The sequence below is a fragment of the Cucurbita pepo genome, chromosome LG09, assembly GCF_002806865.2.
Source record: "Cucurbita pepo subsp. pepo cultivar mu-cu-16 chromosome LG09, ASM280686v2, whole genome shotgun sequence".
In the NCBI taxonomy this organism is placed as follows: domain Eukaryota; kingdom Viridiplantae; phylum Streptophyta; class Magnoliopsida; order Cucurbitales; family Cucurbitaceae; genus Cucurbita; species Cucurbita pepo.
In genome coordinates, this window is record NC_036646.1 from 2,864,382 (window position 1) to 2,884,784 (window position 20,403).

Here is a 20,403-nt window from a genome sequence, read left to right on the forward strand (position 1 = left end):
AAATAACTATTACAATAATTAAATTATCTTTGTATTTTCAAATTTTAATATAATTATTTTATATTACTAATTCGAGTATAAAAATATATTTATGTTAGTCAATGGTTTCATATAAGTCACTATAAACATGTGAATTACTTTTAAAGGAAATAATTTAAATATATTATTCATAAAATAAGCAATTATAAAATTATTTTATATTAATTTTCCTTTAATGTAAGAACAATAAGCAATTAAATAAATGAAGGAGAAGGTAAGCTAAATTCACCTTAATATTCAAAATATTTTAGAACTTTTGTAATTTTATCGAGGGTCTTGGAGACTGAATTAATTGGTCAAAGTCAACTTAGAGGGTAAATTGGTCATTTTATCATCCATGCAAGAAAGGGAAAGAAAGAAAAGAAACGGGGAGAAAAATGAGATAAAGGGTTTAGAATTCTAATCTGCTTGAGTTTGATCTTGGCTAATGTTCATCTTTTTGTGCTCCCCCTCTCGATTTTGATCTTGTTTGTAAATGCTCGATTTGAGTACTTTCAAATGGTCCAACAATGGCCACCCGACCACATGCACCTGTACCCACTGTCTTAATTCACCTCCAAGTAAGTTCACTATTCATGGTCTATGGCCAAGTAACTACTCCAACGTCATTTAAGCCGCAATAGGAAAGAAATCAGGGCTTCACTGCAACATCAATCAAACAACTAAAAACAATCATTTGCACGAAATCATATTATGCTTTGATGAAGATGGAGCGACTCTCATTGATTGTCCATTCGGCCGCAAAGTGCCCAACTCAGTTTAAGTGGCTCTTACCTCATCACTTTTTTCATAACATAGAAGCACATCTTAAGGGACAGGAAAAAAACAATTGTTAAGGCAAGAGCCACCTACACTAAGTTGGGCACTTACGAGCAAACAGACAGTCAATAAGAGTCACTCCATTTTTATCAAAACACAATATAATTTTGTACCATCGATGGTTTTTAGTTATATGATTGATGCTGCAGTGGATGACTGACTTCTTTCCTATTGCGACCTAAATATCACCTTCGATGACATAGATTGGTGGGATGTGCTACCAGTCGAGCTGAGGTTGACAACGTTCAAAATGGACAACAAATAGAGAGAGTTATATACTTTTAAATAGATAGACAAAATCTCAATTTTCTACATGACACCATATGGTACCTTATTCTTCGAAGAAAATTTTGTTCCTCAGCAAACAAGCTTGGCGTTGGAGTAGTTGCTCGGCTAAGGACCATGAACGGCAAACTCGTTTGGAGGTGAATTATAACATAGAGTATTGGTGCACGTTGTCGGTAGCCATTGTTGAACTATTTGAAAATACTAAAACTTAGCAGAGAAAACGAACTGAAACAAGAGAGAAAGAATGAGAAAGGAGTATATGGAAGATAGAGATTGAGAAGATAAAATGGCAATATATATATATATATAGGAAAATGAAAGAAATTCACTCCCCACGAAAAAAAATGGGAAAAATAAATAAATAAATAAAATATTAATAATTTTAAAAAAATGAGCGAATTTGAGATTTATATTTTTAGAAAAATAAAACAAATTTCATCCTCAAATTAAAATTCAAGTAAAGGTCACTTTCAAATTAAATTAATTATTTTTTAATTAAATTGAAAAAAAAATGCAATAATTAGATAATAATATGAATAATTTTATAATTAAATTGAAAAAAAATGCAATAATTAGATGATAATATGAATTTTAAGTAGTGAGCATCTTACTTTTATATACATCATCAAACAAATTGGTTCAATTTATTGCTTAAATTAATTAAAATCCCAAAATAAACAAATACTTTTTTCAATTAAAAAAAAACATTTATAAGTGAGTCATCATATTTTATATATTATGAATTATTTTTATTTTATTAAAAATGACTACTTTATATAATTAATTCATTGATTTAAACAATAAAATAAATTTATGCATATTTAAAATAAAAAATTAAATTAAATATTTTCAACATCTACGTTTTTTAATGCAAATATTAAGATAATTTTTTTAAGTTACCCCACGCGCAGGTTCGAATCCAGTCGTGTACATGAAATCCTAAATTTAATTCTATTATTTATTATGAGAAGAAATTAAAAAAAAAAAAAAAAAAATTTTGGTAATTTCCTTGGTAAATAAGGATGGAAAAAAAAACCAAAATCAGGTAAGTTTGTTTTTTTTTATATTTAATTGTTATTTTGTTTGCAGTAAAAACTAAAAAAAAAAAAATTTACAGCCCATTCTCTCTTGGATTCACCTCATCCTTATATAACAACGAAGAGGTCGTCAAATAAAACTCGAAGCCTGAATTGAAAAAAATTTAAAGCCTTCTAATGGCGACTCTGAAAGATCTCCCTACAGTATTGTTGATCGAAATTCTATCGAGGCTTCCGACAGAGTCTCTACTCCGATTTAAGTCGGTTTGCAAATTTTGGTACGCTTTGATCAACGATCCTATAAATTTTTCTTTTCAAGATAAATGTATTTTTATCAAGCGTCGAGTGATGGTCAATTTTCAACACTTTACGTATATACCCTCCATCATCAAATTTTCCCTCGCCCCTGATCGATCTATGTCCATTCTCGATGTCAACAATCCATTCAGTTATACTGCGTTTTTCGTTATTTGCGGCCATTCTCATGGCTTGGTTTGTCTTTCCTTCAATAGGGATATTTTCCTATTTAATATGACGACCGAAAAGTTTCATAAGCTCCCGTTATCGATTCTTCATTATCCTGGGGATATTTATGACATTGATTTTTCGTCCACAAATGCAGTTGGATTTGGATACGATTCTAAATCTAGGGATTTCAAAGTGGTTAGGGTTGTAGAATTTGGGAGCCAATATGGAGAAACTAATCTCCCGGCTAGAGTCGAAATTTACGATTTGAGGAAAAAAAAATGGAGGGAAATTGAATCCGCTGTTTGTGGGCGTGTAACGAGGGCACCTACTCCCCAGATGCATCATAAAGGAACATATTATTGGTGGGCATACAAAGAAGGAAGAACTAATATTATACACACGTTCGACATGAGTGAAGAAGTTTTTGGCGAAATTTCAGTACCGAACGATGTAGTGAATGAGCGTATGGAGTATATAAGTATGGGGACGTTGAATGGATCAATTATTATATTTCACTACTCAAAAACAGGGAATGAAAAAACGTTCGACGTTTGGGAGATGGAGAAAGATGTCGTTTTATGGTCAAAACTAATGACAATTGGTCCTGTTTTTGGAGTCGAGAAACCATTGTTGTTTGTGAATTCAGATGAACTTTTAATGGAAGCCAACGAAGGACGGGTGATTTCTTACAATATTAAAACTCACGTGACCAAAGTTCTTCCAATAAAAGGGCTTCCATGTGTGTTCGTTGATACTTATTTGGACTATAGTTTGGTTCAGTACTAAACGATGTAGCGAAGGAGCATATAAGTAAAGACTCGAGCATATAAGTAATTACAATAGGGTCGTGTCTTAAAAGCGGCAAGGTCACTCATTGTATATATATATATGATATGATTCAACTAGGATCTTGCCCCCACACGATACATGTACACATGTAACTACCCAAAATTTTCTACTTAATTTAAGGTCGCTACTGTATATAAATATCATAAATATGAATGCGAAAATACTTCGTTTAAACTTTCATAAAACATTACCTTTACCTTAAAACATAGTCATAGACTTACCCGTTTTGAAAACACCTTTAAAATGACACAACAAAAGACTAAATAAAATAAATTAAATTAAATTAAAAAAAAAAAAAAAAAACCATCTTATTCTAACCTAAGATTAAGAAAATAAATGCAACTACCCTATGCATGTACCATGGTCTCGAGTTGTCATGTCGTTGTCAACCGTACAGGAATGTCTTGCCTTAATCTGAAACAAGAAATACTCAATAAGTGACCCCACCAATACCTTCACGTAAGAAAAATATATAAACTAATTAAATATTCATAATAAAATAAAATATACTATAAATCAAATCATAAAGAAAAAAAAATTAAGATATAATATCTAACATATATTCCATATACGGTAAAAATAAAATCCTAACCTAAAGCAGAATATTTGACACATCATGCCAAAAACAAAGAATGAATCTGGCCTAAGATTATATTAGATGATATCGATGATCTTATATCGACAGTGATCTGATATTCAAAAAATCTTTTTCAACAGCGATTGCCGAAAGAAGGAATACTCGCACTTTCTATATGACACTGGCAAAATAACATTGGCACAGGAAGGAACTAGGTCGGGACAATTGAAAGTAGTTGCAGTTTGGGAAGGCATTGATCTTGGACTGCAAATTGGGTCACGGGTCGGGTCACCCTCTACAATCGCAATATGTGTTAGATTCCTATGTGTAGTGAGTGATGGTTTCTTGAACGTTTAAGTATAATATATGAAGTTTCAAAGTAAGTTCATTATTACTATTTTATTATTAAAATTCTTAATTATTCCTTCACCATTAAGGATACATTAAAAAAACAAAAAAAACAAAAATTATCTTATTTTGGTATGTTATTTGGTTTGCACAAAAAAATAAAATAAAATAAAATAAAAATGACCGCTCATCCTTTCTTGCATTCACCATAGTATTGTTGATCGAAATTCTATCAAGGCTTCCGGCAGAGTCTCTACTCTAATTTAAGTCTGTTTGCAAATTATGGTACGCTCTGATCAACGATCCTGCAATTTTTTCTTTACAGGATAAATGTATTTTTATCAAACGTCAAGTAATGGTCGATTCTCAATACTATACGTATATACCCTCCATCATCAAGTTTTCTCACGCCCCGGGTAGATCTAGGTCCATTCTCAATGTCAACAATCCATTCAAAGATACTGCACATTTTGAAATTTGTGGCCATTTTCATGGCTTAGTTTGTCTTTCCTTCATTAGGGATATTTTCGTATATAACCTAACAACCGAAAAGTTTCGTAAGCTTCCATCATCGATTCTTCACTATGGAGATCCCTATGACATGGATTCTTCATCCACAAACGCTGTTGGATTCGGATACGATTCCAAATCTGGGGATTTCAAAGTGGTTAGGGTTGTATAATTTCGTGACCAAGATGGAGACTATTATCGTCCACCTAGAGTGGAAATTTACGAGTTGAAGAAAGAAAGATGGAGGGAAATTGAATCCCCTACTTGTATGTGTGTATCGATATCATTTGCTCCTGAGATGCATCATGAAGGAAAATCTTATTGGTGGTCAAGAAATACAGAAGGAAGTATTATACGCACGTTTGACATGAGCGAAGAAATTTTTGGCGAAATTCCAGTACCGAACAATTTAGTGAAGGAGGAGGTGATGGAGTATATAAGAATGAGGATGTTGAATGGATCAATTGTTATATTTCACTGCTCAAAAGCTGGGAATGAAAGAACGTTCTCGATTTGGGAGATGGAGAAAGATGTCTTTTCATGGTCAAAACTAATGACAATTGGTCCTTTTTTTGGAGTCGAGAAGCCATTGTTGTTTGTGAGTTCAGATGAACTTTTAATGGAAGCCGACGAAGGACAAGTGATTTCTTACCATACTAAAACTCACATGACCAAAGTTCTTCCCATAAAAGGGTGTCCATGTGTGTTCGCCGATACTTATTTGGACTATAGTTTGTATTAAGATATAATATTATAATAATTAGTTATGGAATATATCTTAGATATTAATAATGAGTTTATATGAAGACTTTTTGGCTGTCAGGTTATCACAGTCGTCCTTTTTGAACTGTGTGGCGTCTTTATCATGACAAGCTCACGAGAAGTCTCGATTGAAAATGGAAATGGGAAAACCAAACTCCATATATGTTTTTCGGCCGATTTTGTGGCTTGATCAAATCTTAGACTAGGTTTACAGTAAAATTAAATTATTACAAATCTAAAAATATATGGACTAATTTCATTAAATTGTTATAAATTTAAAAGAATTAAACTATTATAAATAAATAAAAAAAGTTGTGAGAGATAGGAAAAAAGAAATATTTTTTAGTAAGAATTCTTTTTAACTTTTGAAATTCAATATATTATTAAAGCTAAATGTTAACGTTTCCTATTCAATATTTAAATTTTTTTAAAAGTTAATGATAATATAAAAATTAAATATTATTAAAAGCAAAACCTTCAAGTTGACCAGGCAAATACATGTTTTTTTAATTATTTTATTATTTATTTAATTTCATGACCTCAAGAAATGTCGGTATTTAGTTTTATGACGATGTTGAATTATGTTAATCTGTTACAATTTGTCGGTATTTAATTTTAGGACGATGTTGAATTATGTTAATCTGTTACAATTTTTTTTTATTGATTTGTGTTGGTTCGTGAACTCTTAATATTCTAAGATGGGATCAATAATTATAAATAAAAATTAAAAAAAAATTAACAACCCATTTATTTAATTTCATGATCTCAAGAAATGCATTTTGTTAATAACGTTTTTATTGATTTGTGTTTGTTTAACCCAACCTAATACCAGTATAATATTGTCCATTTTGAGCATAAGCCCTCGTGGCTTTGCTTTAAGCTTCTCCAAAAGACCTCGTACCAATAAAGATAGTATTACTTGATTATAAACTCCCGATCATTCCAAAAATTAGCCAATGTGGGACTTTCATCCAACAAGGACATTTACGAGGTCCATCTCACCTATATATGTGTATGATTACAAGGCCCAATAGGTAACAAAAAATTTCTATTCCCTTTTTAATTTCGAGTATTCGAGATTTTATTAAGGATCTTAGAGGTTGAATCTCCGAAGGAAAAAAAATGCGACATAGGAAAAATAACAAATAAATAAAATAAAAAAATTACATTAATAATCTTACGATTAATATTATCTTCTTAATAAAATAATCAAAATTATTATTAAAAATTAATAATCAAAATTATCTACATGATATAGATAGTTGAACCGAGGTCAAACGGAAAAATAGGAGCACCTCACACACGTTGTCACACACCTACACATCACAGTTCCATCTTTACTTAAATCACGGAGGAAGTGGCAATGATCATCAATGTGTTTGCTTGGACCATGCAAGGCTAGATTTCCGGTCAGGGTTAATAGTGAAACTATTATCACAGTACACCACTATAGCTCCAACTGGGATATGATCGAGTTTTTCCAGCATCCCTCTTAACCATATGGGTTGGCAAGCACGAGATGCAGCAGCAATGAATTCAGCTTCATCCACTATCCCTTGACTGATATTGCAGTCATTTTATGAAGTAGCAGTGGCTCAAGGCCAAGAGTTAAGAGAAAGTAACACACAGACCGTACACTGAGATAACAAATTGAGGAACCAGCAACATCCCAATCATAAACCCCATCGGTTGTTTTATCTTTTATCCCCTGCCTAAGAAGAGCCAATGAGGCAAGTCCATCAGCAAAGCAAATCCCAGGTGATATCCTGAAGAAATTTACACACTCTTGTCTCGAGGATTCAACTTAAAAACGAAATTCACTGCTAGTGATTCGTCTCCATCGCACCCGAGTGACTCGCGCGTCAGTTTTGCCAGTTCCTGTTTCACCAAGTTGAATTTGAACCCGATGCCGAGTTCTTTCGCTAGTTCACTCAGTGACTCGCTGGCTTGTTTCAACCTCTCGTCTCTGCCGTTCTCCGCCACAACTGTCATCAATTTCATGATGACCTTCCCTTTCAGATGACCTGAGAGAAGGTGGATTAAATTCATATACTAGCCTCCCTCCCCGATATCGAAATCCACAACGTGCAATTTTCGATCCTCTTCCTTTATTGCCTCAAGAATCGCGAGATTTTCCGCCATGAAAGTAAGCTTAAAGCAAGGAGAAACATCTTAAAGCGACTGAGGCTTCGTCGAGTGCTCGTCGCCGAAAATCTCCGCCACAAGAGGCGGAAATTCTGCTGGATTTACCCGTGATTTCAAAGCGAAAACCATATTCATCCAATTTCTGCACAGAACTACCTCTCACATTCGAAATCTTAACCACCGGCGCAAGAATCATCCATAACCTCCAATTTCCCCTTAGAAATCGCCGCCGCAACCTCGATTACAGACTGTTTCCAAGACTTGTTAGACAGAGAAGCCACAGAGGACGACGTAGATGAAGAACAAGAAGACGAAACAAAGGTAGTCGGCGAAGACGTCGAAACCGGCTTCTGATTCGGCGGCGCCGTCAGACTAATTAGATTATACATCGTCTCACACCAAGCGCTAGTTGAACTCGTAATCACAGACACAGCATCACTTCCATCATCGTTGTCGTTATCTTCAAGAAGCTACTTCTCCAACTCCGGAAGGCGATGATTCATCATCATCTTCTTCTCCGAGTCCAGATTCTGCAAATCCGGAGGTCCACCGCCGATGAGAATTGACTGCAGCTCTGCTGATCCTCTACCTGATGTACTTTTTCTATCCTCCAAATCTCCCTTGATCACATAAGCACGAGGTTGTGCCACATGAACCTCCTCATCCAAGCGATTTTTTCTTTCAGCCACTTTATTTTGATGTGGTGCCACATAAGCATCAGGTTGTGCCACATAATTGGTTGAGGTTGAGTCCTCCTTTTGTTCTACCATCTCTTCAACATATGCCATGAAAAGGAGCTGTTCAAAAGTTTCAGCAAAATGAGCTTGTAATTATTTTTCCTTACTCTTCTCGGGACATTCATACTGAAAATGACCAAAGTCATGACGATAAAATCACTCAACAAGTGTTTTGTTAAAACCTGGTCTCCTATGTCCTCGTCCTCTACCTCGAATTGTGCACCTTCACGATTTGTTCTCCTCGTACTGCTGTCAAGAGTGATCTTCAATGCCTGCTCTTCCACAGTATGTCTTTGCATACGTTGTTCATGAACCAGTAGACTACTCTGCAATTCATCGATGGTCATGATGTCCAAATTGTTGGATTCTTCAATGGAGCAAGCCACGTAATCAAACTTTGAAGTCATGGAGCACAGAATTTTCTCAATAATACTAACCTCACGGAAATGTATTTTATTAGCAATAGTGAGAGTACGAGAAAAAAAAATTAGAAACAGTCTCACATTCCTTCATATGAAAGGTCTCAAAGTCCTTGCGTAGAGCCGGTAGTTGTGCTCGTCTCACCTTTGTATTTTCTTGGAATTTTTTCTTCATTGAATCCCAAATTCCTTTCGAAGTTTCTTTATCCAAAATAATCTCCAGAATTGGGCGATCGATGGTTTGGAAAAGGTAGTTCTTAGCTCTTAAGTCTTTCAATTTCTGATCTACTACCTCCTTCTATTCGTCTGAATAATCAGCATCATCTGCTACAGAAGAAATCCCAGACTCAACTACTTACAAATATTCTCTAGAGTGAAGAAAGTTCTGCATTAACATGCTCCAATGATCGAGTGACGAACAGATCATATTAGGTGACATCTATGATCTGATATCAACAATGATCTCAAATTTAAAAACTAAAACATAAAAAAGAATCTAGCCTAAGATCATATCAGATGATATCTATGATATGATATCGGCATGATCTGATATTCAAAAATTAAAATATAAAAATAACAACTAAATCTTTTTCAACAGCGTCGGCGGGAAGGAGTACTCTCACTTTCTGTATGACACTAGCAAAATAACATTGGCACAGGAAGGAACCAGGTCGGGTCAGTTGAAAGCGGTTGTAGTTTGGGAAGGGGCTGATCTTGGACTGTAAATTGGGTCACAGGTCAGGTCACCCTCTACAGTCGCAATATGTGTTAGATTCCTATATGTAGTGAGTGACGATTTCTTGAACGTTTAACTAGTCGAGATATCACAATGTTTCTTAGCGTCTACATTCACTGAACCACTTGAATTAAATTTTTTACATATTTAAATATTTTTTAGTACAATAAAATATTAAGTTTTAATTTTTTTTTATAGTGTTGTTTAGTATTATAAAAAATAAAGCAAAATAAAAGAAAATTATCAAATTTTGGTAAGTTTATTATTATTATTACTATTTTAGTATTAAAAATGTATTATTATACCTTATCAAATAAGGATGCATGAAATGTGAAAAAAAAAACAAAAANAAAAAAAAAAAAAAAAAAAAAAAAAAAAAAAAAAAAAAAAAAAAAAAAAAAAAAAAAAAAAAAAAAAAAAAAAAAAACTGGCACATCCTTATTTGCATTCACCTCTTCCTTATATAACAATGAACTGATGGTCAGTTCAAGCCTATAATGGCGACTCTAAAAGATCTCCCTGTAGTGTTGTTGATTGAAATTCTATCAAGGCTTTCGATAGAGTCTCTACTCCAATTTAAGTCCGTTTGTAAATTCTGGTACGCTCTGATCAACGATCCTGCAATATTTTCTTTTCAAGATAAATGTATTTTTATCAAACGTCAAGTAATGGTCAATTTTCAATACTATACGTACATACCCTCCATCATCAAGTTGTCTCACGCCCCCGGTAGATCTATGTCCATTCTCGATGTCAACAATCCATTCAGAGATACTGCACTTTTTGATATTTGCGGTCATTCTCATGGCTTAGTTTGTCTTTCGTTCGATAGGGATATTTTCCTTTTTAATATGACGACCGAAAAGTTTCGTAAGCTTCCATCATCGATTCTTCACTATGGACATCCCTATAACGTGGATTCTTCATTCACAAACGCTGTTGGATTCGGATACGATTCCAAATCTGAGGATTTCAAAGTGGTTAGGGTTGTACAATTTCGCAACCAATATGGAGAACTTTATCGTCCACCTGGAGTGGAAATTTGTGAGTTGAGGAAAGAAAGATGGAGGGAAATTGAATCCTCTACTTGTGGGCGTGTATCGATGTCATTTGCTCCTGAGATGCATCATAAAGGAACATATTATTGGTGGGCGTACAAAAAAGAAGAAGGAAATATTATACACACGTTCGACATGAGCGAAGAAATTTTTGGCCAAATTTCAGTACCGAACAATTTAGTAGAGGAGGATGTGGAGTATATAAGTATGGGGATGTTGAATGGATCAATTGTTGTATTTCACGGCTCAAACGCAGGGAATGAAAAAACATTCTCGGTTTGGGAGATGGAGAAAGATGTCTTTTCATGGTCAAAACTAATGACAATTGGTCCTTTTTTTGGAGTCGAGAAGCCATTGTTGTTTGTGAGTTCAGATGAACTTTTAATGGAAGCCGACGAAGGACAAGTGATTTCTTACCATGTTAAAACTCACGTGACCAAAGTTCTTCCCATAAAAGGGCGTCCATGTGTGTTCGCTGATACTTATTTGGACTATAGTTTGGCGGACTATAGTTTGTATTAAAATATAATATTTAGAATATATCTTAGATATTCATAATAAGTTAATATAATGACGGTTTGGCTGTGAGGTTATCAAGGTCGTACTTTTTTAACTATGTGGCGTTTTTATCATGATAAGCTCAGGAGAAGCCTCGATCGAAAATGGAAATGGGAAAACCAAACTCCATATATATTTTTCGGCCGATTTTGTGACTTGATCGAATCTTGGACTAGGTTTACGGTAAAATTAAATTATTAAATTATTTGTTATAAATAAATAAAAAAGTTGTGGGGGAGGAAAAAAGAATATTTTTTTAGTAAGAATTGTTTTTAATTTTTGAAATTCAATATATTATTAAAGCTAAATGTTAACGTTTTCTATTTAATTTTTAAATATTTTTAAAAAAAAGTTAATGATAATATAAAAATTAAGTATTATTGAAATAAAATATTACATTTTCTATAATTTAGTCTTGCCGTATCCTCCATTAATCTTCACGTTCGAGCTGAAATTCAAGCTCCAATGGCGATGTCGTTGTCTTCCTGTGCGGTGGCGGACTTGGTGGTGAAGAACGCACTCATTTTCACCAGCGATGATTCTCTTCCTTTCGCCGATTCCATGGCCATACTCAACCGCAGGATTCTTCGTGTTGGCACTTACTCAGCTGTCCAGGTTATTCAAATCTCTTCTCATCTCTCTTCCCTCGCTTTTTCAGATTTGAATGCGCGTGCTGCGGTTGGAATTTAGAGATTTGACGAGTTTAGATTCAACTCCGTTTCACAGAAGGCAGTACCAGAAGTTTTGTAGTTTTTAATGATTGTACTTATAGAGGAGAATTTTGGAGTTGGTATTGCTACTAATGAACTTAATATTGAGTTTATTCTCCTCTTCAAAGTAGTTTACTCTCCATTTGAATGAGCTTGAGTTTTGAGCAATCGAAATGTGTTTTCCGTTCTCTTATGTAGTATTTCATCGTTTATGTGAATACAGGACTTGGTCGGACAAGGGACAAAAGAGTTGAATCTCGGGGGGAAAATTGTGGTTCCTGGATTTATTGATTCACATGGCCACTTAATTTATCAAGGACTACAGGTTTTAGTGAAGCTTCATGTGTCTTAACTAATTGCGCTATTAACAGCTTGAATTCAGTTTTATTTCCAATGGAATTTCCATCTGCCCTTTATCGATGTCTCAAAAGTTTGAGTTTAGGCTATTCAATTTGAATCAGATGAAGCAAGTGAACCTTCATGGTGTAAATCATAAAAGCGAGTTTGTGAGAAGGATTGCAGAAGCAGCTAAAAGTAATTTCCTCTCTTTATCATAGTTCACGAATCCAGCAGAAAATATTGTCGTACTCATTAAATGTTTTCGGTGTTGATTTCAAACGTATGGTGTCCTCATATTTACAACCTGGTATGCATATAATTTTGTCCTTGATTCTTGATTACATCATGACGAAATGATCTTCCTAAAAGTCCATTTGTATTTATCATGTTGGTTCTATGTAGCTTTACACAGATAATTAATAGATTATATGTTTTTACCTGAAAGGTAGCCATTTGTTTGACGCAAAAGAGAAACACAAAAAATAAAATGAAAGTTTATGATAGGGCTTAATTTGAGTGGGATTTGTGGAGGTGAAGACGTTCTTGCCTTTTCTGGTCTCTGTTTCTTCAATGCTTATATGTTCGTATTTTTTCAATTATAAATGACTTGGAGGGATATTTTTTATTGGGACTCCTAGATCCCAACTAAATAACCTCTCATGCAGTCTCTCTAGTTGAAGTTAGTCTTTTAAGTGCTGCTATCCTATGGTTAGTTCTGGTTTAAGCAATAGAGGTGCCTTATCCTATTTTGTACTTGTTTTAAAAAAATAGTAACAAACCTTTGATTCAAAGAAAAAGAACGACGAACCAAAAAATGAGAATAAGAAGGGTACCTTAGGGTGGTAAGACATTCATCCAAGGAACCTGTGAGATTGGAAAGGCCTCCCAGTTGGTCAAATGTAATGAACAAAAATAATTAGGAAACTCTTACCAATAAAAGACCCCTATTGGGCATTCTAAAAGAAATAGAATGCTGAGAAAACAAGACTTTCCTCATAATGGGAAGTTCTTCTATTTTCTTTTCTAAAACCTTCTTCTTACGATGTTTGAGTCCTCCTTCCTACCAGGACGGAAGAGTTAAGGTTCATATTGTCTACGACTTTGCTTAGTTTCTTTGTTTCTTAATGCTTGTTTTTTTGTCGGGCCTCTCTATGGTTGCCTAGATGGTGGTAGCCTCCTTGTACTTCATATTTCTTCTTGATTTTTTTCCCTGCTACAAAATAAAACAAATATATACTGCGTTTTTAACTTCTCAATAATTTATTATAATATTATGGGCTTGTACGTGATGATTATGTAGAGCCTTCTAATTTTGGAGCTTTATAAAAACATCCAGATGCTAAGAAAGGAAATTGGGTATTGGGTGGTGGATGGAACAATGATCTTTGGGGAGGTGAATTGCCAATGGCTTCTTGGATTGATGATGTTACGCCATCTAACCCTGTAAGCCATCTCTTCCTTTAATGTGACTCTATGAAACATATCACATATCATTTATTTTACATTCAAAATTTTGTTTACAGGTTCTTGTGTCAAGGATTGATGGTCATATGAGCTTGGCTAATAATGTAACACTTAAATTGGCTGGAATCACTAATTTAACAGAAGATCCAGAAGGCGGGACTGTAGTGAAAACTATTGGTGGAGGTATTGTTTTACAATATGGTTGAAAAATTGTAGGAAACAAAAATATGTTAACAATGAAAATAGTTTTGGAGAAATTAGAGCACGGAGTATCTTTTATATTCCAAGGATAATTTAAAAATACTTTTTCATCTTCAACACCAAAAAAAAAAAAAAAAAAAAAAAAAAAAAAAAAAAAAAAAAAAAAAAAAAAAAAAAANTGAGATAGTTCAATGTGGTCGAGCATGATGGGCAGTGATCATTAAGACCTTTTGTAATTATTAGATAGGTGCTATTTTTCGAATTGGAGGCTCTTCAGGTGGGGTTGCCTCCTCTTGTCCAGACTGATTTTTTTAAATGCCTTTGTATATTCTTTCATATTTCTCAATGAAAATTTGATTTCTTATTTAAATTATATATGGTCAAGAGTCAAGAATCTAGCTCGGCATATTTTCTATTTTTTGTGGTTTATTGTTTCAGTGGGGCCTGAATTTTTATCGAAGCTGTAACTTATTTGATTTAAAATGTCAGATGAACTTACTTGGATAGGAGTCAGGTTATGCAAACTTCAAAATCTAAAAGTTTTAGTATAATTAAGGTCGCTCTGCTTTCCAATATGAAGCTGGTTGGGTGCATTCTTCTATACTTTTATTGATAAAGCAATGAAGCTAAATAGACTAAACCTCCTCTTCGGCATTTAAGGAACAGGAATAATCCTTTTCAAAAATATTTTGCAGCATTCTTCTTATGCCATCTTCTGTTCATAAGGGTCCCATAAAGAAAGCAGGCTCTCATTGTACTAAGAAATAGCATTTTTCCTTTTTCATTTTTATGTGATGAAAAACCAGTCAATTTCTGGAAAAGAAACTTATTCTTTAAATAGGCACATTTATCCACATTGATATACTTTCATGAAACTTGTGGTGCTTTGGAACATTGGTCTTAACGGCATTAAAAATTAATTGTTAAAAAGTTCTTGTACATGCACATCATTTCTCTTTTTTCTGTTCGCTTCCTTTTCTACATTTCTGTGGTGAATTTGATCTTAATGAGGCCAAATGAAATTATCTATAAAGCATTTTCTACACCCTGTAGATCCTACTGGAGTGTTGATTGATTCTGCACGGAAATTGGTCTTACCTTTTATTCCCGAGGTAACAGTGGAGGAAAGAAGAGAAGCATTGATAAGAGTCAGTAAACTTGCTTTGGCTAGAGGTGTTACAACAATACTTGATTTTGGGAGATATTATCCAGGAGAATCAGTGAAATTATCGTGGGAAGATTTTTCAGGTAAATTTTGTATGGTTCTTCTATGGATGGCCATGCTAAATCTGTGTTTTCTATGTCAGAAAATTGCTAGTTCAGGCCTCATTTTTATTTTGGCTTGCTTTAGTTTGCCTCCTCAAATGTCTACTTATACAGCTGTAGAACTCGCAATAGTCAGATATGATTTTCTTTCCTTGCTTTCTATTTTCATGTAGTAAACCATTTTTTTTACGTCAATAATTTTAAATGGGCAGATGTGTATCAGTGGGCAGATTCTTCAGGGAAGATGATGATCAGGGTTTGCTTGTTTTTTCCAATGGAAACATGGTCATATCTACACGTATGACACCCAAAAGAATGTTATTTAAATAATGTTCATCGTATTTCCAAGTTTGCATGCTAACTCTAATAATGGATCTTCTCTGGAATGTATATATTCAGTTTTTTCAGGATGTAAACTGGTTAATTTTACAATAAGAAGCATGGAGGAAAAATTAACATAGATATGGGCTTTTCCTATTTAATTTGATTACTTGTGTTTTTTTAATGTAATATATTACAACTCATCATTTAAGAGGAATAGATTTCACCGTATCCATATACAAGTGGCTTCTAAATGCTTTCCAAGTAAATATATATTTTTTGTTAACTTTCTGGTAATTATAATAACTCCGTTCACATTTATCAATAATAAGTTACCATATTGTAGTATGCTGGTTGCTTGTTTAATTATTTAAAAGTTCAGCTTTATATGGAGGCTTATTTGACCCTTTCATTTTTCAGTAGAGAAAACCAAAATTTGTACTTTTTTTTTCTTCTTATTATTATCAATATTTAGGGTAGTTGATTAAAGTTTTTACACCTTTGAGGGTCTTTGCTTCAATTGACTGCGCTACTAATTACTGTGCAACAACCTTAGCTATACAGGCTCCTTCAATCACTTTAATTGCTTTAGCATCTCCCTTGTTTGTTGTTGATTCTAACATTTCTTTTATCCCCCACAGGATCTTATTCACAAAATGGGACAAGTTGTGAGCCCATGGGTTTACTTGGGTGGTGTCAAGGGTTTTGCTGATGGATCTTTAGGTTCACATACTGCTCTGTTTCATGAGGTGAGCGCTATGTTCAAAGTTGAAACATTCATTTGAAGTCTGTACCTAAAGTTGAGATCATTTGCGGTTACTCCTTTAGGGCCTACCTTTTAATTTGGTTCTTACTGCTTTTTGATGATAATTGTCATATTGAGCTTTTCTAGAACAGAAGTATCTTCAACGTGTTCATATTTCTAGTAAAACTCCTCTTATACATTGTTTCCATATTATGTGGCTCGTAGTTCAGTAAATATTTATGTTACCATCTATGCAGCCTTATGTTGATGAGCCTGATAACTGCGGCATGCAAATGACAGAACGTGAGAACCTTTTCAATATGACCATGGAATCAGATAAATCTAAGCTTCAAGTCATTTTTTCCCCTTCTCTGTATTGTTTATGATTCATCTAAACAAGCATGATTGCAACATGATGATTCAATAGGTTTACCTTAAATTTGGTTCAGGTTGCTATTCATGCCATTGGCGACAAAGCAAATGATATGATCCTTGATATCTATGAATCTGTAATTTCCACAAATGGACCAAGGGATCGAAGATTTAGGGTAATGTGTTCTAAGAAACAGGGAAGCTGATCAATCTGTTGATAAATATATATCATCACTATTTTTTGTTTCTCATGAGTAGGTTGAGCATGCTCAACATTTGGCACCTGGAGCTCCTGAACGATTTGGTAACCTTGGGATTATTGCTTCAGCCCAGGTCTCGTATTGTTCTCATATGGACCCTCTTTTGACTTGTTTGTCTCCATTTTCGAATTCTCTGATTAAGGATTAATATTTGGGCCATGGGGCATGAATAATATCCACGAAAAAGAATAGGTCAAACTGTCCACCATGAAAAGCTTATGTTTTTCTCAATTTGGATGTCAGTGATTATGCTCTCTTCCCACAGTCCTACTTTTTCAATATTGCATGATTGTATGTTAGGTCCTGATAAATTTGACCTATTCGTGAAATGTTCTTTTAACAAAACTGTCATATCAAATTAAAGTTACGCCTCACATCAATTTTCTCATATTATGAACATAGTATGGAGAAATTTAAATGGATAAAAAAATATGGATGTAATCAATTCTCTTTTTGATGCTTTTCTAAGACTGTGAGCCGTTCCCATGTATTGATTATATCTGTGGAAATTATCATCTACGCCATGTTATCTTTAATAATTTATTTACATTGTCAAAACCCGTTTTGCATTTTTCTCTTCTTTAAGTTCATCTTCTTCTGTTAGTATCTAGTTGTCCAAAACATTAAAAAATTTAATAAGCGTTCCTTTTAGTCTGATTTACACTTTGATCTTAACATTACTATTTAGAACGTTGGTAGTTCGACATTACTTTAACAGTTTCATCTATTTTGATGGATGATCTAATCTATTTCTTGGCAGCCAGAGCACCTTCTGGATGATGCAGAGTCAGCAACAAACAAACTTGGGGCACAGAGGGCTCAGAAAGAGTCTTTCTTGTTTAGATCACTGTTAACCTGCAAAGCATGCTTAGCATTTGGTTCTGATTGCCCGGTGAGCTCGTGACATTTTTATGACTTAAATGATATGCAGACTTAATTCTTTACACTGCTGTACTTAAAAATTCCAAGTTAGGAAATGACACAAATTTCATATATATATTAAGTTGCTGATTTAATATTTCTTCTTGTATGTAGGTTGCAAATATCAATCCATTGGGTGGTATCAAGACTGCATTGAGAAGGATACCTCCAACCTGGGATCACGCTTGGATTCCATCAGAGTGCCTCACACTCGATGAAGCAATAAAGGCGTAAGTAACACTTTCTCAAATGTACCTGTTTAGTTCGCTTTTGTTTGTTTCTAATGCTAAGGTCTGTTCAGCATTTATAGAAGCAATTTAGTTTTTTCAAATATTACCCTTGTCAAGTATGGGGCCTGACCTATCGTTGAGATGAAAAAGTACATATGGGACCTACCATAAATGGAATGGAAAATCCTTGTTTGAAATGGAGACAGGATTAGAAGATAATTTATAAAATTTTATTTCGGTGATATGGACAGTGACTGGATTTCATTTCCTCACCCCAAACCTGACCCAACCCAAGTGTTTTCGATTGTAATTGTTCATTTTAAAATTTATTTATAAATAGAAGTGTTAAGTTCTTACCTATGTGTTAAAACTTACATATTGGTCACAGTGTTAAGTATTCCTCCACAAGGGGCTGAATATTTGCTAAAGAACTTTGAGAAAAAAGAGTCTGAACTCATGCCTATAATCTGATGGGCGTTCTTTGTGCAAACATTCAGAAGAAAACGAGGGATATCCTCTTCGAATGCTTTTACAGAGGAAAGAGTGGAACATACTATTTCATTACTTCATCCTATCTCGGGTGTTGGTTTCATTGGCTAAAAATGGTAGACTCAGATTATTACATGGCCATAAGTTTAAAGGGAAAGCTAAAATCCTTTGATGATTCATAAATGCTTTGGGTTTTCTGTGTTTTCTTTTGTAAACCCAGGAGTTCTAGACTTTATATATAACTTTGTTCCTCAAAATCAATGAGATCTTTGGGCTTTCCCTTTCGGGCTTCCCCTCAAGGTTTTTAAAACGCGTATGCTAGAGGTAGGTTTCCACACCCTTATAAAAAATGTTTCGTTCTTCTCCCCAATGGAAGTAGGATCTCACAATCCACCTCCCTTCAAGGCCCATCATCCGGTGTCTAGCTCTAATATTATTTATAATAGTCCAAGCCCACCACTAGCAAATATTGTTCTTTTTGGGCTTCTCCTTTCGGTTTTTCAAAACGCGTCTACTAGGGCGAGGTTTCCACATCCTTATAAAGAATGTTTCATTCTCCTTCCCTACGGGCTTACAAGTATATATTTTCATATATTTAATTTCGAATTAATTCTTTTATTTACAAAATAATAAAAATGGAAAATTGATTCGAGAAGTTTTCTCCGCTTCAAAAAACACAGTTGGGAGATATCTTAAACCTGTTCTGGTTCTCCAAAAACATGGGGTGATGATAGAACTTGAAAATATTTATATGGTCAAGGCCCCAAATCCCAACCTCTCTGTTATAATCCCAACATGGATTTGAGTTGCTGCCATTAGTTAATGTTTCAAAGGAGGCTTAGACCAATAGCTTATCTTGATATAGTTGCAAAAGCAGAAATGTCATGCAGGATACTTCTCATCTGTTTTTTTTTTTAACTTGAAAAGTCTCTTGCATTAGTAGGTAATTTTCATGGTTTCAAGTAATCATCTCTTCCCCCTCTTCAATGAAATAAACTTCTATTCAATAACATTTGCACATCAACCCTGCAGGTACACAATATCCGCTGCTTATGCTTCCTTTCTCGACAAAGATCTCGGATCTCTGTCCCCCGGAAAGCTTGCAGACTTTGTTATCCTATCTACAAATTCATGGGACGAGTTTGCAGCTGAAGGGTCTGCTTCGATCGAGGCAACATATACTGGTGGTGAACAGGCCTATCCTTGAAGGTGCGTGCTTATTCTCTAAAGGATTCATAGTTATTAGACATCACTTAGAATCCGAAATTTGCTTTAGCTCTAAGATAAATTCGTGCATGCATTACACCATCTGTACTGTTTGCTGGTCAATAATGCATGTGAATATTAACATGGAAAGCATATGTCTGCATACATAATAGTTCAAGGTTCAGTGTACGCTATGACATTCACAATCAGTCATATTTTCATGTTTTCTGGCTAAGATAACGCCTTTGATGACGTTTAATCAATGTCATTTTCATTGCTTAATTACCGCTTAGCATACATTTTTGGCTCATAAATCAACACTAATGATTATCAGAAATTTTGTCTGAGGACCTCTGTATTTGTTTGTCTGATAGTTTCTATTTGGCTACAGTATCGATCTGTTCTTTTGTTCTTTTCAATAGAGGATTACCTTTTGCTATAGTTGTTTAGGTTCCTGATTTAGAGAGTAGATAAGATCATTTGCCTTTCTTGTGTTTGCTTACATGCATCGTCTTTAGTTAGTTAAGGG

At 34.2% G+C, this 20,403-nt stretch overlaps 4 protein-coding genes and 1 long non-coding RNA gene across 5 annotated transcripts; 3 read left to right on the forward strand and 2 right to left on the reverse strand.

Moving 5' to 3' along the window:
• Positions 1 to 254: 254 nt before the first annotated feature.
• Positions 255 to 1,406, reverse strand: LOC111802117. The gene is made up of 2 exons (XR_002816224.1): positions 1,189 to 1,406; positions 255 to 1,087 (listed from the first exon to the last, which is right to left on the reverse strand). It is a non-coding gene; the product is annotated as an uncharacterized LOC111802117 (long non-coding RNA).
• Positions 1,407 to 2,360: 954 nt separating this feature from the next.
• LOC111802036 (F-box protein CPR1-like) lies at positions 2,361 to 3,437 on the forward strand. Its single transcript, XM_023686293.1, has one exon. It carries the CDS (start codon positions 2,361 to 2,363, stop codon positions 3,435 to 3,437), a length of 1,077 nt encoding a protein of 358 aa, XP_023542061.1.
• A 3,505-nt stretch (positions 3,438 to 6,942) lies between these two features.
• Positions 6,943 to 8,996, reverse strand: LOC111802235. The gene is made up of 2 exons (XM_023686529.1): positions 8,762 to 8,996; positions 6,943 to 8,639 (listed from the first exon to the last, which is right to left on the reverse strand). The coding sequence occupies exons 1-2, from the start codon at positions 8,984 to 8,986 to the stop codon at positions 8,313 to 8,315; spliced, it is 552 nt and encodes a 183-aa protein (XP_023542297.1). The 5' UTR covers positions 8,987 to 8,996; the 3' UTR covers positions 6,943 to 8,312.
• A 1,235-nt stretch (positions 8,997 to 10,231) lies between these two features.
• LOC111802039 (F-box/kelch-repeat protein At3g23880-like) lies at positions 10,232 to 11,347 on the forward strand. The gene has a single exon (XM_023686295.1). The coding sequence runs from the start codon at positions 10,232 to 10,234 to the stop codon at positions 11,312 to 11,314; it is 1,083 nt and encodes a 360-aa protein (XP_023542063.1). The 3' UTR covers positions 11,315 to 11,347.
• Positions 11,348 to 11,763: 416 nt separating this feature from the next.
• Positions 11,764 to 20,221, forward strand: LOC111802746 (putative amidohydrolase YtcJ). Its single transcript, XM_023687227.1, has 14 exons — positions 11,764 to 11,965; positions 12,284 to 12,385; positions 12,522 to 12,594; positions 13,736 to 13,842; positions 13,923 to 14,046; positions 15,118 to 15,312; positions 15,543 to 15,628; positions 16,293 to 16,400; positions 16,654 to 16,749; positions 16,846 to 16,944; positions 17,027 to 17,101; positions 17,789 to 17,920; positions 18,064 to 18,179; positions 19,701 to 20,221. The coding sequence occupies exons 1-14, from the start codon at positions 11,816 to 11,818 to the stop codon at positions 19,873 to 19,875; spliced, it is 1,638 nt and encodes a 545-aa protein (XP_023542995.1). The 5' UTR covers positions 11,764 to 11,815; the 3' UTR covers positions 19,876 to 20,221.
• The last annotated feature ends 182 nt before the right edge of the window (positions 20,222 to 20,403 follow it).